This window comes from Zootoca vivipara, chromosome 11 (genome assembly GCF_963506605.1).
Source record: "Zootoca vivipara chromosome 11, rZooViv1.1, whole genome shotgun sequence".
Taxonomy (NCBI): domain Eukaryota; kingdom Metazoa; phylum Chordata; class Lepidosauria; order Squamata; family Lacertidae; genus Zootoca; species Zootoca vivipara.
The window spans coordinates 20,874,384-20,889,008 of NC_083286.1; the positions used below are offsets into that span (position 1 = coordinate 20,874,384).

At 39.4% G+C, this 14,625-nt stretch overlaps 1 protein-coding gene across 2 annotated transcripts in view; it reads right to left on the bottom strand.

Annotated features, from left to right (window-relative positions):
* Window positions 1-4,928: 4,928 nt before the first annotated feature.
* The window catches only part of YTHDC2 (YTH N6-methyladenosine RNA binding protein C2), a 34,156-nt gene continuing 24,459 nt past the window's right edge, over window positions 4,929-14,625 (bottom strand). The window contains exons 25-31 of one of the 2 annotated variants that reach the window (XM_035099960.2): window positions 13,246-13,538; window positions 12,110-12,172; window positions 11,253-11,430; window positions 8,177-8,380; window positions 7,018-7,200; window positions 6,611-6,714; window positions 4,929-6,204 (exon numbers count right to left, since the gene is read on the bottom strand). In XM_035099960.2, the coding sequence (XP_034955851.1) occupies window positions 6,634-6,714; window positions 7,018-7,200; window positions 8,177-8,380; window positions 11,253-11,430; window positions 12,110-12,172; window positions 13,246-13,538 (1,002 nt within the window). In that variant the 3' untranslated portion in view covers window positions 4,929-6,204; window positions 6,611-6,633. The remainder of the gene's footprint in view (window positions 6,205-6,610; window positions 6,715-7,017; window positions 7,201-8,176; window positions 8,381-11,252; window positions 11,431-12,109; window positions 12,173-13,245; window positions 13,539-14,625) is intronic. The other variant, XM_035099961.2, reaches the window with a different exon arrangement.

Sequence of the window (14,625 nt, forward strand, 5' to 3'; positions counted from 1 at the left end):
CCTACACAACTTTTAGAAGACATCTGAAGGTAGCCCTGTATCTGGATATTTTTAATGTTTGATATTTTATTGTTTTTATATGTGCTGGAAGTGGGGTATAAATAAAATATAGTAGTAGTAGTACCGGTAGTAGTAGTAGTATTTCCACAACTTTTTTCATTTAAGTTTATGATGAGCCCCCACCCACAACTGTGTGGGTAGCCACAACTGAGCACATGTCCTTCTGACTTCAATGGATGCAAATTAAGCGAGTGCAAATTACTGTATTTACACGAATCAAATGAGCCATCAAATCTAATGCGCACCTAAATTTTCAAAACCTTGAAACCAAAAAAAGTATTTGCTGGTGAATGTAAATGCGCCATCAAATCTAATGCATACCCTAATTTTCATGACGCAATTTGGCCAAAAAGGTGCACATTATATACTCATAAATATGGTAAGCTGGATATAACTGACACACTCAAGGCTGATTGTGTGGCAAAGACAGGTTGATTTTTTGCTAGACTCCCAAACACTCCTCAGTTAGTGTGTTCCCATAGGTCAGTGATAGGGCACAGTGATAGAGCACATAGCTTGCAACCGGAACACTCCTGGTTCAATGTCTGCCACCTCCATAGGGATGGGAAAGTCTAAAAACCAGGAAAGCAGCCAGATGAACCAATGGCATAAATTGGTACGAGGTCTTCAAACCTTTTGAGTTCCTCCAGAGCATTTGCACAGTTCAAATAGCCCTTTAAAGATGTTAATAGCCGAGTATCTATCATGGAGGCTGAAGGTGGTTTTCACAATGAAAACCCCTACCAACTATATAAAAAACTAGTTGCCTTATCCTGTCACAGTGGAGTAACTGAATGAATGCCTTTCCTGGCAAGCCTTCTCATGAATTAAGATTCATCTCGGAGGACCTTTCTGAATCCCATCCGCACTGAAGCAAGGCAGGTGATGACCAGAGACAGGTCCTCTTCATACATGTTGTACTAGTAGCTAAGGACCTCCAAGAGGCTTGGAGTTTGCCAGACATCAAGTTTGACAACGTTTTGGTGACAGGCAATCCCTTTTCTTTATTTCCCCAGGCCTTTTACATTTGTGATTTGCAGTTCTGCTTTTTGCTGGGCATGCTGTTTTGTTGGGGTTTTGGTTTTTTATTGTTACACGTTTCAAATCTTGTTATAAGCCACTCTAAGAATCCTCTGGATTAAAGAACAGGGAGGACCAATCAATAGGGCTAAAGTGGGAGCGCAGAATGGAGCTCTGCTTATTATGGGAAGGGCAAGCCTCTGCGGAGAGGATCTGAGCTATGTTTGGAAGCGCTATCAAGGAAAAGGCAGAATCTGCGGCCTACCTTTGGCTCTGGGTGGCCAAGCCCTCACTGACAGGGATCCTGCGGGAGGATGCAATGTCTATGCAGATGTGCTATATCCTTCAGGGTTCCTTAAAGCATATAGGACCATATAGAGGGTTGACATTCACCTCACAATGGGTGCTTAGCTTCTTATATAGTTGGTAGTCAGTGGACCATAAATAATGTTTCTCTTTGTACAAAGATCATTTGTGTCAGGGAAAATACCAAATAACCAGGGAGGAGAGAGGCTGAAGGAGGTAGTTCCTTTTTTTTTTAATGTGAAAAGGGCATTCCCTATTTTAAAAATTTATACAATAGCACCACCTAGCACGACTGTAATATTTTCTGCACTACATCAAGGATGTAACCATGCTCCGGAGTTGAAACAAAGGTTCACAGATGCTTCTAGGACAGGCATCCTCCAGATGTTTTGGCCTACAACTCCCATGATCCCTAGCTAACAGGACCAGTGGTCAGGGATGATGGGAATTGAAGTCCAGAACATCTGGAGGGCCGAAGTTTGGGGATGCCTGTTCTAGGACTTCAGAACATTACCAACTGGGAAATGTTTATTTAAGTTTGTATCATATCTGCACATCTTAATTTAGCAGAATATTGGTCTGAGTGCGTAAGCCCCTACTCATAAACACACACACACACAGAGAGAGAGAGAGAGAGAGAGAGAGAGAGAGAGAGAGAGAGAGAGAGAGAGAGAGAGAGAGAGAGAGAGAGGCAAGTCAGATTTGTAGCTTTACTGTGGAATACATTCTGTCCTTTAGCTTTGTCAGCAGTAGTTTTCCAGGGTCAAAGACCGCAATCCTAAACACGCTTTGCTGGGAGTTAATCCTATTTAACTTCATGGGTCTTGCTTTTGTACAAATATACATAAAGCTGTCTCCACGCTGACTGAACAAAGTACAAGGAAAGCCACCACTAAAAGACAGAGAGACCCCAATGATCCTATTTCATTCAACTTCTGTATAACTAACCAATCATACAGATCCTCTCACCCCCAAATTAAGCAGATTGACTGGAGTGTCATATATTCCCAAATATTGGCATCCCAAGATGGAGTGAATGCTTCTGCTTTAGAAATGTGTCGTTATATTCTAGAACCTTCCAAAGAATGCAAAGTTAGAGAAGAGCAGACAACCGAATCACTCAAAAAAACAAATAAATACCGATACAAGAGTTAATATTAGAATGATGATTTGTTGTTAATAAAAAAATTATAGGCAGAGGGGAAAAGATTTATAGAATGAATAATGGGAATTAGAAATATTTGGTATGAAATATTAGATTAATGGTGATTGTATTAATATTTGTAAGAAGAGATGAAAATAAGAATAAAGGATTGGCGGAATATTTAAGATAAGCAAAATTATAATGAATACTGCCTAAATAATATTGTAATAGGGACCCTAGGTGGGGGAAGTAGGGGGAGTCTAAAGGGTAAAGATTTAAGATAGAATTTTAGTCTTTGACATTTCTGTATTTTGTATTTTTTTGTTTTTTCTGTTTTTTTGGGTTTTGTATTTTTGTATGTGTGTGTGTGTCTAAAAATTTTCAATAAATATATATATATATTTTAAAAAAACACAAATAAATACCAAGACTGGCTGCCAGTGCTGTTGTGGTGAGTGAATGCGTTTAATGGATTGAAAAGCAAAAAGGGCTTTGCAAATGTGCAATAGTGCCATAAGAAGGGTTTTTGTATTCCGCATTACAGAAGTTATTTGTTTTTTTTCATTTCTCCTCATAAACAGGGTCAGAAAAAAGGGGGAGGGCTTCAATTACTTCCAAGAGAAGTTGCCACCCAGCATTAAAACTAGGGGCATTTCCAGAATGGCTTGCAGGAACAAAAAAGCAAACATGCTTTCCTATATAAAAAGTCTCAAGGGCTTGGGCCAGCCATGGAAGTATCACAGCTTGAAAAGTGCTTTTGGAGAAGGGTTTTTTAGTTTTCAAATCAGAAAGAGCAAAAACTGATTTTGAGAAAAAAGTTCCATGCACGTAAAGGAGGGAGGCTCCCCGGCAGTTGAAGCTGCCCAAAATCTCAGTCCCGTGTCCAAGAATTATAATAGGCCAGATGCATTGTAGGCAAAAACGTTCCTCTTCAACCAGACCTTTGGCTGATTAACATCCAATACTCTTTTAAATGTGCTGAGGGAAGGGTTTGTTTTTGTTCTTATTTTTATTATATATTTTGTGTTTTTTATATTGCATTTTTTATGTTGTGAGTTGCCCTAAGATCTATGGATGAAGGACGGTATACAAATTTAATAAATATAAAGAAAAGAAAAGAAAAGAAGGCTGTTGACAAGGCAATGTTATTAAATGAGCAAAGAAGGATAGTCTGTTAACTGCCACATACCACCTAGATCAGGTATTTTTCACTGAATTTCCCGTTTGTAATCCCTGGGACTCAGGTCTTGCCTCTTACCTCCTGCCACAGCTCTTCAAAACAGATGGTGCTTCTGCTGCTTTCATTGTCCCTGGAGAGCTCTGCTAGCTCCACTACCTAAGCCTGAGTGCTTTTCAACTATGCATTTGTTATTATTAAACTGTTTGCTCTTTATATGGAGCTAGAGAAGAGAGTGCTTCATTGATACATTCATATTTTATCAATCTTTGTTGTGCCCCGTTTTGCATGCAGAGAAAGATGGCTGGCTATGAAAGGAATCGGGAACTTTTGGATTTTGAGATTTAGACAGGCCAACCCATAAAAATACATATGGACAGTAAAAGGACATATAGAAACCTGATATGTACACTCAGGAAGAAATATCTTGATTTCCAAACACTTGGAAACAGCTTTGTCTTTACCTATCATGCTCCCCTAGTTTCCACCACAATAGCCACTTTATTTATGAGCACACACCTCGGTTCCAAAGCAGAGCAGACATCATAGGAACCAGATTCTTTGCTGGCTACTCATCTTTCTTTTGGATTAAAGGGCAAGCTAGATAAGGAAAGGCAAATGAACAGTGAACTCATCAGTCCAGAATGTAGTGACTGCTTAACCCTGTAGCAGTGACTAGGGAAGGGGGACCCTTTAAGCTTACGCAGAATTAAATCGTACTATGAAAAATATTATCCAGCTTTTTAGAAGTAGATGAAATCCACTAACAGGATTAATAAACTTGTGTGCATGTAAACTTTATTTAGGGGAGGAATGTACATACAACCCAACCATGCTGACACTATATTTTCATATACGTTAACTTATTATTATTTTGTGCTTTAGAAATATCCAGCCTATTAGCAAAAAAGCATGTAACTGATCACATTTCCTTTGTACCCAAGAACAGCTGCACCTGAATCCTGATCTTGAAGACATTTAGAAGAAACATGTAAGACAGCCTTCTTCCTAATTTCCTTGTTAAGCTATATTAAGGTTACTGAAGTTTGTGTATCAATGGTACCTGCAGAAGAACTAGAACAGACTAAATAGTGTTGCTATATACAACCTGACAATGAATGAAATTTAACAATCAGAGGTGAAGAACTAGTTCTTGGTAGATATAGCGCTTTGATAAAAGGTTACTCTCTGCTGTATAAATTGCTCCAAAACACCAATCAGTTAAAATCAAAATGGCTTTATTCTAAATACATCTTATTTCCAACTTAAAACTGGTAAACTGGTAAATGACTGGCATTAGTTAATAAAAGTTAACAAGAAAATGCGATGAGATGTACAGAGGAACTCAATTACACATGCTCAAAGATCACAAATAATCTATACATGAAAATGTAAAAAACCCTTAACAATAAAATGCAAAAGCCAAGAAATTCAAATCCCAAATTCACGAAAAAGCTAATCCACTGTAGTTTTATCCTTTTATTAGTGGTTTGTGGCAAAGAATTGCCTTTGTAACATTCTTAACTTAGAAGACTGCTCAGTAATTAAACTTAAAACCATCCCTGTTCAAATGCTCTGCAGAAAAGCTGATTTGGCCATCGTGCTTTTAAAAAAACCAAAACTACAGGAAAGAGACTGAGTGGGTTGTACAAGCAAAGTACAACAGCTTATATATTTCCACAATGTAGGAGGGAGCTATTTAGACAAATCAAGTCAAAAGAAATATGGCAAGTGAGAAAGAAAATCAAAAGGGAGCACTACAAGGAACTTGTAGGCAATTTTGGGAAGGAGAAAAAAGTTGCTGGTGATTGTTTAAAGAGGAAGGATAATCAAAACAAAATGGTTCCTTAAAGTGCCCTTTCCTTCAAAACTGAAGAGGCTGTTCCTGATGTACCCGCTACAAGCAAAGAATTAGGAAATCCATGCCTATTTCTGCAAGTGCATAATGGACACAGAATAAGGTCAAAATTAAAACACCCCAAAGCCAGCTTTCTGACAAAAGGCACTCATCATTTAAATTGGATTTAATCTGAGGGGAGGAGGCTCTTTTCACTGATATGTCCACTCAATGTTTTAGTCCAGTAGCAGGAGGTGTTCACAACCCTTTCGACTTCGAATCTGTACCTCCATTTATTTTCCCTTGAGCCTTGTCGGAACAGGATTCTATCAAGATGAATATTACTCATTGTTCCCAGACCTACTGCTTTAAATTACAACACTGTTAAAATTTCAACAGCAGATTCGGTCTGCTTTGGTGACCCACCATTTGGAGTTTGGGTGTCTTAACATTTGAAACTTCAAAGTGATTGAAAAAGAACAAACTTCTCAATGAAAATAAGAGCAGTCCATGTGGTTTCCTTCAAACCAGAACACAGCATCAAATCTAGTCTGTGCTAGAGGAGTGCTGCTGAATGCCTGCAGCCCATTTCCATCTGGCATTTCCTTCTTTAGGTGCATTGGTGATCTTAGCACATTATCTATTTCACCGGAGGTGGAACTGTGGAGGAGAATGACAAAGTTTTAAGTCTTGATTAGTCAAACAAAAACTTCTGCTTAATTTTGGCAAATGACAATGCAATTTTCTCAAGTGACCACTCTGTACATCAAGCTTGTTCTGGAAGAGCATTTTAAAACACAGGAAATTACTACACTGGCCTTGCAATCTTCTGCTTCACTTGCCTGCTCTATTGACCTCCCACTCTGCATCCTCCCTCCACAGCTGTCACCCTGATGCAGTATTTTAGCTCTACTTCCCCCTCTCCTAGCCTTAAAATCTAGTGACGTGTGGATCTATCCAATATTACATCAATAACCACTTGAGAACAGCTACTACTTTCTCTAAGCTTCACCAACAGGGTTAGAAAACCTTCAAATTCATTCACATTCTCATCTGGAGAGTATACCTCAAAAGTTGCCCGTCGTATTTTCAATCAGCAGCGTTTCTCTCTCCTAAAGGAATACGGTCCCAGAGCTGTAGCAACTGTTCACCAACCTGAGGTTCCAGTTCCTACACCAGGGAAGGGGGGAAAGTGATGGTGTTATAAGGCAAGGTTATAAAAAGGAGACCAATACATGAAAATGCCAACTAGCCTCAGTAGAGGCTGCTTCAATTACAAAGCCGATGTTATGTCCTTCACTCTACAGGGAAATTTCTTACATCTTGATGTTATTTCAAATAGTGGGATAAAACTGGCCATTACTGGTTTTAAAAATGAACTATGTCAAGACATTCTTGACAATGAAGACAGAGAGAGTCAAGTAATCCAGCCTTGAGCACATCCCTGTAATCGGGGCTGTAAAATCAACATACCTGGCCATCCCGACTTATTTGTACTTTCTTGTTGTCGTTCCAAGGGTTGAGCAAATGATGAGCAAACTGAAAAGGAAGACTTTCTTTCCGGATCCACTCCACCTTGAATACTCCTCCTAAGCCAGTAGAACCCCAATCCTGACTCTTCTCACGTCCAATCTCTGAAGACATTCGAGCAAAGCCCTACAACACATTTAAAACGTTAGAATCTAAATAAAACCAGTTTTTACTCTGTATTAAACACATCAGGTGGCATCCAAATCAGAGTAGGGCCATTGAAATAAATTAACTGAAGTCCATCAATCTCAGTAGGTTTATTCCAAGTATGGCTTAGTTGGGTAACATCTATTCTCGCTTAGTAGAAAAAAAACCTGATAGGTTTATGGGGTGTCTTTTTAGCCCAAGCTGACTTCTAATATTTCTTGGGGGAGCAGGATATCCAAAATAAAACCATGTGTGTTGTGTCAGGAGAAGAATATTTTAATATGCTTCTCTGACCTGTTTTTGCTTGAAAAATCCCACAGCATTCTTTTTTTTTAATCTCAATACATTAATTCATAAAACAGAAAGAGGGTTTTAGAAGTTGTTTTTCTATCTCAAGCCAAATTCAATCGCTTTGGTGTGGATAAAATATCCCCCAATAAAGCCACATGTAGTGCTGCAGAAGGAGGCCACTTTGCTGCTTATCTGAGTAAAGATTCATTTGTAAGAGTCAGCTGATTTTCTTCGGGTGCTTAGTTACCGCAGGTGCTTTTTGTTTACAAGAAAGAAAATGTAAATGTTTGAGGATACTGTTTACTACCATGTTTTACAGTTTACTACCATGAAGATGAAAATAAGTTAGGAGGATAACATTGTGGATCTAGTTCTGTATAAATGTCACTCCCAGGGTAGATTTTAACCCCATTTTTCATGTGAGGTTGCCTGTTTCTAGTAGGTTTCAGAGCCTTATTAAAATGCCAGTCCTTTGTCAGATCACAACTTGGGTTCTTGAAAAATTAAGAAATTAACTCTACACACAAGCTGCCTATATTACGTCACTGGAGGAAGGAAAAGGACAAATTATAGTGAGGTAAATGTTGTGAATATAGCAGGTGTTGTTATAGTCTGGTAACAATTTTGCAACATACTCATCAACTTCAGTGTATCAATTTCTCACCTGAAAGTGTCCCGAACCCTGAACAGAAAATACTAAGTAAACAACACTGCTCTCCCAAAAGGCTCGGTTCAGTTTTCGCTCATTACTTGGGGTTGTAGACCAAATCCCCTTCTGCTGTGAAATCTCAAGGTTTCTCAGGTTGCTGCTTTTCATAATGAAGTATCGAACTGGCATATTTGGTCTTGGAGAAGGAGACTTGGAGCCCTGCAAAAATAGATTCCTTTTGTAATGTTTGGACACACTCAACCAACTATGTCCCAGCAATTAACACTAAGTCAGACCACAACTGCACTACCTGGGGATAAGCTATGTTTTGGCTGAGTATTACATTCAAATCCAACAGTGAAGCCTTAAGTGGTAAACCAAGAACCATGGTACAACTTGTGGTTTGTCTGGAAAGAGATAAATCATGACCACAGATCTGAAGGTAACACTAAGGTTCAGCCCCGAGTACCATGGCAGAAGCATGACTGGAAGAGGAGCCTTGCAGCTGCAATCTTTGCTGCAGGAATCTGCATGTTCATGCATTTGCACTAAGCCATGTTCTGTCTTAGCATTATATTGCCTAGCCGATAACAACACAAACCTAACCAACTACAAGGGCAATACAAGGGAAATGGTTAAGGCTGATGATATGTTAGTGGAGGAGCTGAACATCTTCTTTGCCCGCTACGAGGTAGAAAGATCAAGTATCACGGCTTCTGCCTGCCAGCCTATAAATTCTCAGCCACTTATTCTATATGACCATCAAGTGAAAGCTGCATTGCGGGCGGTGAATCCCAGTAAAGCTGCTGGACCAGATGGGGTGCTAGGGATAGTGGTAAAAAACTGCGCTGATCAATTAGCAGGGGTCCTGATAAGGATTTTTAACATCTCCCTGCAGACTGCTTGTGTACCATCATGTTTGAAAGCAGCCACCATTGTCCCAGTCCCAAAGAAAACAGCAATTAACTGCCTGAATGACTACAGACCCATTGCATTAACAACTGTAGTGATGAAATGCTTTGAGAGATTGGTTCTTCAACACCTTAGGACAGATTTTGATGAACATCAGTTCGCTTATAGGAGAAATAGGTCAACAGATGATGCCATAGCCACAACTTATCACCTTGCAGCGAATCATCTGGGGAGACTGGGGAATTATGTCAGAATGCTGTTTATTGATTATAGCTCGGCTTTTAATACTATCCTTCTGGACATTCTTATTAAAAAGCTGATGGACCTGGACCTTTCTTCTACCACCTGTGATTGGATTAAAGACTTTCTGAGGGATCGCACACAAATAGTGAGGATTGGGCCTGTTACATCTACCTCTCTGAAGCTCAGCACTGGCACCCCACAGGGATGCATGCTGAGTCCCTACCCGTACTCGTTGTATAAATATGACTGTATTTCATCCAATCCATCCACTGTAATTATTAAGTTTGCAGATGATACCACCATAATGGGTCTAATTACAGGTGGAGATGAATCAGCGTATAGGGAGGAGGTTCAAAAAGTCTCGACATGGTGCCTAGAGAACAACTTGCACCTAAATATCAGTAATACAAAGCAGATGGTGTTGGAATTTCGGAGGAAGAGAGGGGAACTAGCCCATTGTATATCAGGGGGGCTGAGTGGAGAGAGTCTCTTCCTTTAAATTCCTGGGAGTTTACCTTAGTGAAGACCTTGGAACTTGGAAAATCAATAAAACCCAGGTGGTTAGGAAGGCCCAACAGAGATTCCATTTCCTCACGGTCTTGCGTAAGAACAATGTCAAACAAAAATTGATGATCTCCTTCTACCGGTCCACAATAGAAAGTGTCCTTCCATACTGTATTACAGTGTGTTACGCTGATTTCACAGCCACAGACAGGAAGTCCCTACAGAGGGTGGTGAATACAGCACATGATATCATGGGCTGTCTCCTGAGTTCGCTAGATGACATTGCAGAGACCGCTGCCTCAGGACAGCGAGGAAAATTCTCAGGGACGAATCACACCCGGGCCAGCACCTCTTTAATCTCCTACCTTCGGGCAGGAGATACAGAAGTATAGTTAGCTGCACCAACAGGTTAAAGAACCAACAGGTTAAAGAACAGTTTTTATCCGTGGGCTGTTGGGCTGCTGAAAGGGAAAAAAAGAGTGGTGCAATTGACTTCCGACAAGCACACAGAGTGCGAACAAGAGTGAGTGTATGGGGGGGGGGTCGTTTAATTTCACTGCACACAGGTGGTGTAGTGACAATAAAGGTTTATTATTATTATATGAAAACCAAGTCACTTTAAAAAAGGTATTACCTTTAAAGATAATATTTAAATATATATTTAAAGGTATTTAAAGGTATTACCATACCATTCTTGTGGAAAGTAGTTCAATAGTTGGTATCTTTGATGTCAAAGAAATGCAAATACGAAACGTTGCAAATTAAGGTAGTAATGCAAAGTTGCAATACATCAAGTTGAATTTTATTGGGATCTCTAGCACAACTACAGTTTAGGGGCAGCCAAGCAGCTCTGCCCCTTCTGCCATCTGCTGTCAATAGGTCTTTAGAAGCAGCCTGTACATTTAGGACCAGTTCTTGTTGAATCCCAAAAATCTTGTAGGATAAATGTACAGGTCATATTTTACCAAATGAAGTCAGCTCTGGCATCTAAGCAGAGCTGGTTTTCTGGCTCTTAGGAGAATGAATCAAGCACCATAGTCAACCAAAACTGAATTTAGGAGAGAACAGGATTATACAAAAGCAGTCAGCTCTTTTAAAACTCTATGTTTTTAAACATTTCTGCGGCTCTTGATTTAGCCTAAGATCTACTGATCCCTTAATTTTCTTCAATGACTCTCAAGGTATTTGTGTTTCTGTTCTACATATAGACACAAAAACCTCTGATAGGGTACTCCTGGTTCAAGGTGGCAAAGAAATAAGCCATGCAAATTTATCTGAAAGAGCTTAAACCATGTACTCCAGAAAAGGAAATCAAACCAGCGATATTTGCAAAATGTTGACAGCTCCAGAGTACTATATCTGATTTTATTATTTCAGCAAGCAGTCAGCAGCTTCCAAAAATTTAAAACAGGATGAAGAACAGCTACTGTACCTTCCCAGATGATGGCGGAGAAGGACTGGCACAGGGGCTGGGGTAACTGCTGCTGTCTGTAGATTTCACAGACGACTGGTCTGACCTATCATCTGTACTTCGTTTGGAATGCAAAACACTTCTCTCTTTGTATTTCAGGGGTTGGTGAAATGCTGGAGATGCAGACTTCATTAGAACTCTGTTAAGTTGAAAGCAGAAAACCATGTTTAATGAGGATCAAGCAATTCTAGGGAATGGATAGGAAACTGTGGCCCTCCAGATGTTGGGACCACAATTCCCATGATCCCTGACCATTGTCCATGTTGGCCTGGGGTTGATGAGAGTTGGAATCTAACAGCATCTTGAAGAGCCACAGGTTAGCCTCCCCTGCTCTAAGAGGTTTCCTGAAGATGCCAGCTGCTCACACTTATGGGGTTACAAACTCTGGTCCACAGGCGGAAAGTTTTTCTGTATATTCTAGCAACCCAATATTCACCAAAAAGTAGCATGGGGACAAACAGAGTCAGGGAAGCAAAGATAACAGGTTTTCAGACAAGTTATTCAGCAGCAGCAGCAGCAGCAGCAGAATGCACAGCAGCCGTTTGCCACTTACCATTGAGATTTATCACTGTGGAACTAGGTATGAGAAGGCAGACTGGTGTAATGGCTGCTAGAGTCAAACAGCACCAATGCCTTGTTATTTCCTACCCCTGTAGTTCATATGAGCAATTAATTTAAACTTTCTGGAGAAGGGACAGTGCAATTCACTATTTTTATATTTCCTTAGTAAGCAATCTATTCTATTTATTTTTTCTTGTAAAATTGCCTTGTACTCTTTGAAGTGTGCTTTTTAAAAGCTTTAAAAATCGGAACGTTACCTTAATATTGTATTGTTCTGTTCTTTGTTTATATCATAGCTTAAAGTTGCTTTGGGGGGATTTCTGAAAGAGAAAACGGCTATATATTTTCAAGTTGTTTTAGAGACATTTTACAAACATGTTAAAGACTAAGTTCATATTATGCTCAAGTCCTTCATAAATATTCCTTTGCTTTCCTATGTATTTGTGGTTCTTGCTGTTTGTTTTTAAATATTGCAGAGAAATGAAAATTGTTGAACAATAAGCTTTTTTTGGTAACACTGTGTTTATTTTTTTAACTACTGTTAGCAATCAATGTTGTGTGAAAACTAATTTCAAAATTATTAAAAATCATCCTGAATATGTTCCAGTATTATCAGATTACCTTTTTTATGATGCTGAAATTATGTTAATCTTGAACACTAGCATACTTGTGTCTGTTACACATGACAATTCTTATTTTTTAGCAGTATATTCTAAAGTTTAAAAAAACTCATGTATGTATGTGCACATATATATGTGTGTGTGAGAGAGGGGGGGAGTATGTGCATGCCCCCATAATAGAAAACTGGGATTCAATGAAGTATCTTTACATATAAAGGTGTGTGTTTGTAAGTCTGCCGTCCTCCTCAGTGGCTTTACTGGATCAGGCAGGAGAGGCACTCTTGAAAAGTTCAGAGGAGGGGGACTCAAATAGGCTTTGGTTCAGCTATCCCTATTTTGTCCTAATGCATTTTAGTAAAGCTTCAGATATTTTGGTCAGTGGAAGCAACAAGTCACCCAAAATGCAAGGAAGATTTAGGCAGGCATAGAACCTCAGATTTCACTTCTGTTTGCAAAAGACTCACTACCACAGTATGACTTTCTATGGGAATGCACTGTCAGACTAGGTCAGGAGCGTAAACACCAGTCAAGAACAGAAAGAAACTCTCCCTACATCAAGAAATACAATGCATTAGTTTGAGGTGACCCAACTGTGGGTTTGCAACTGCTGAAGGACAAGCAATAAGTGGACACAGAGAGGAGACCTTATGTGCTGGTGGGGGGGGGGAACTACAACTCCTCACGGGGTTAAACCCTTTGCACACGATGTGCTTCCTATTTACGGCAGGCACAGAGGACAGTACTGTGGACAGTACTATCCACTAGATACTGACCTTTCAGCATTAAAAGCATCATCTGCGAATTCTGCTTCTGCTGAGCTTTTTCGGCTAGTGTTTGATCTCCATGAAGACGCTACAGGAAGTTCTTCAGATGACATGGGTCTTGGTCTTTGCCCAATTCCCGAAGGCTGTTGTAGACCTGCAGACTGTTCTTCCGTGCTTAAAACAGCAATGATTGCTCGTATGGTTGCCTCATCAACTTGAGACCAGGGCTTTGAAGGAGCTCTCATGCGCCGTAAAAATAAACTATGCCATTTCTGCCTCAATTGCAGGAGTAGGCTAGCAGCCTGTAATAAATATAGTTTATAATTTAATATATATATGTCTTGGAGACCCTTCCAAGAATGCTTGGTGACCCTTTATTGACTATAAGTGTATTAAATAGTTTTGATAACTCCAATACTTTGAGGAAGTTTGATGTCAGCAACATGATTCCTGAAAACATCCTTTTGTTCCAAAATATTTGGAAGATTTTTTTAAAAAAAATGTATTTTAATTAATACTTCATTCCTCTCTTATAACTGTAACCATGCCCTTCGGCAAAGAACTTCAAGTTTCTCAACTGGGATGATTATTCTTATAGTGATAGAGGAAGAACTGGGTTAGGCCCAGAATTAAACTGCCCCTGCATGGCTTTCTTGCAGCACCGTTTACATAGGTGAAAGTACATGAATGGCTAAGGAAGGGGAAGTTCAATCTAAATCAACCTCAATAAATGGTTGAAACATCTGCTCTCTCCACCCAGGCATACTGCATAATATTATGTGTATCATCCCAACCTCCAAACATTCATCAGACCTGGAGCTTCCATTTAGCCATTAGAGATAGTAGCCTCTATAACGGCCACTTATAGAAGATCAATCTAACCACCTTCTAAAGTCATCTAAGTCAGTGGCCATCACCACATTTTAGGATAGCAAATACCATGTTAATTATGCATTCTCTGAATCTAAAGCCAATTGATTTAATTTAACTGGGAGAGAGGGGAAAATACTTCCAACTACTTTCTTCACATCATGTATGATGTTATAAAAACACACTAAGGTCCCCTTGCTGTTTATTTAGAATAATAATTATTTTTATTATTATCATTATTAATTTTATTTGCACCCCAACCATCCAACTAGGTATTATCCACATACTGTATTGGTGAACACCCAGCCCAAATTCCCTGCTGATCTCTCCCAACTAAGTCCTCCAAACATTTTAACCTTTTCTCATATGGAAATGGTTCCAATCCCTTGTTTAAATTATTTTGACTCCCCTTTTTGTGCACCATTTCCTACTGTACAACAGTGGGGCCTTTGTTTGTTTAGATGCAGTATCTAGAACATATATTTTAATGTGGTCACATCATAGATTTATAAAAAGTGA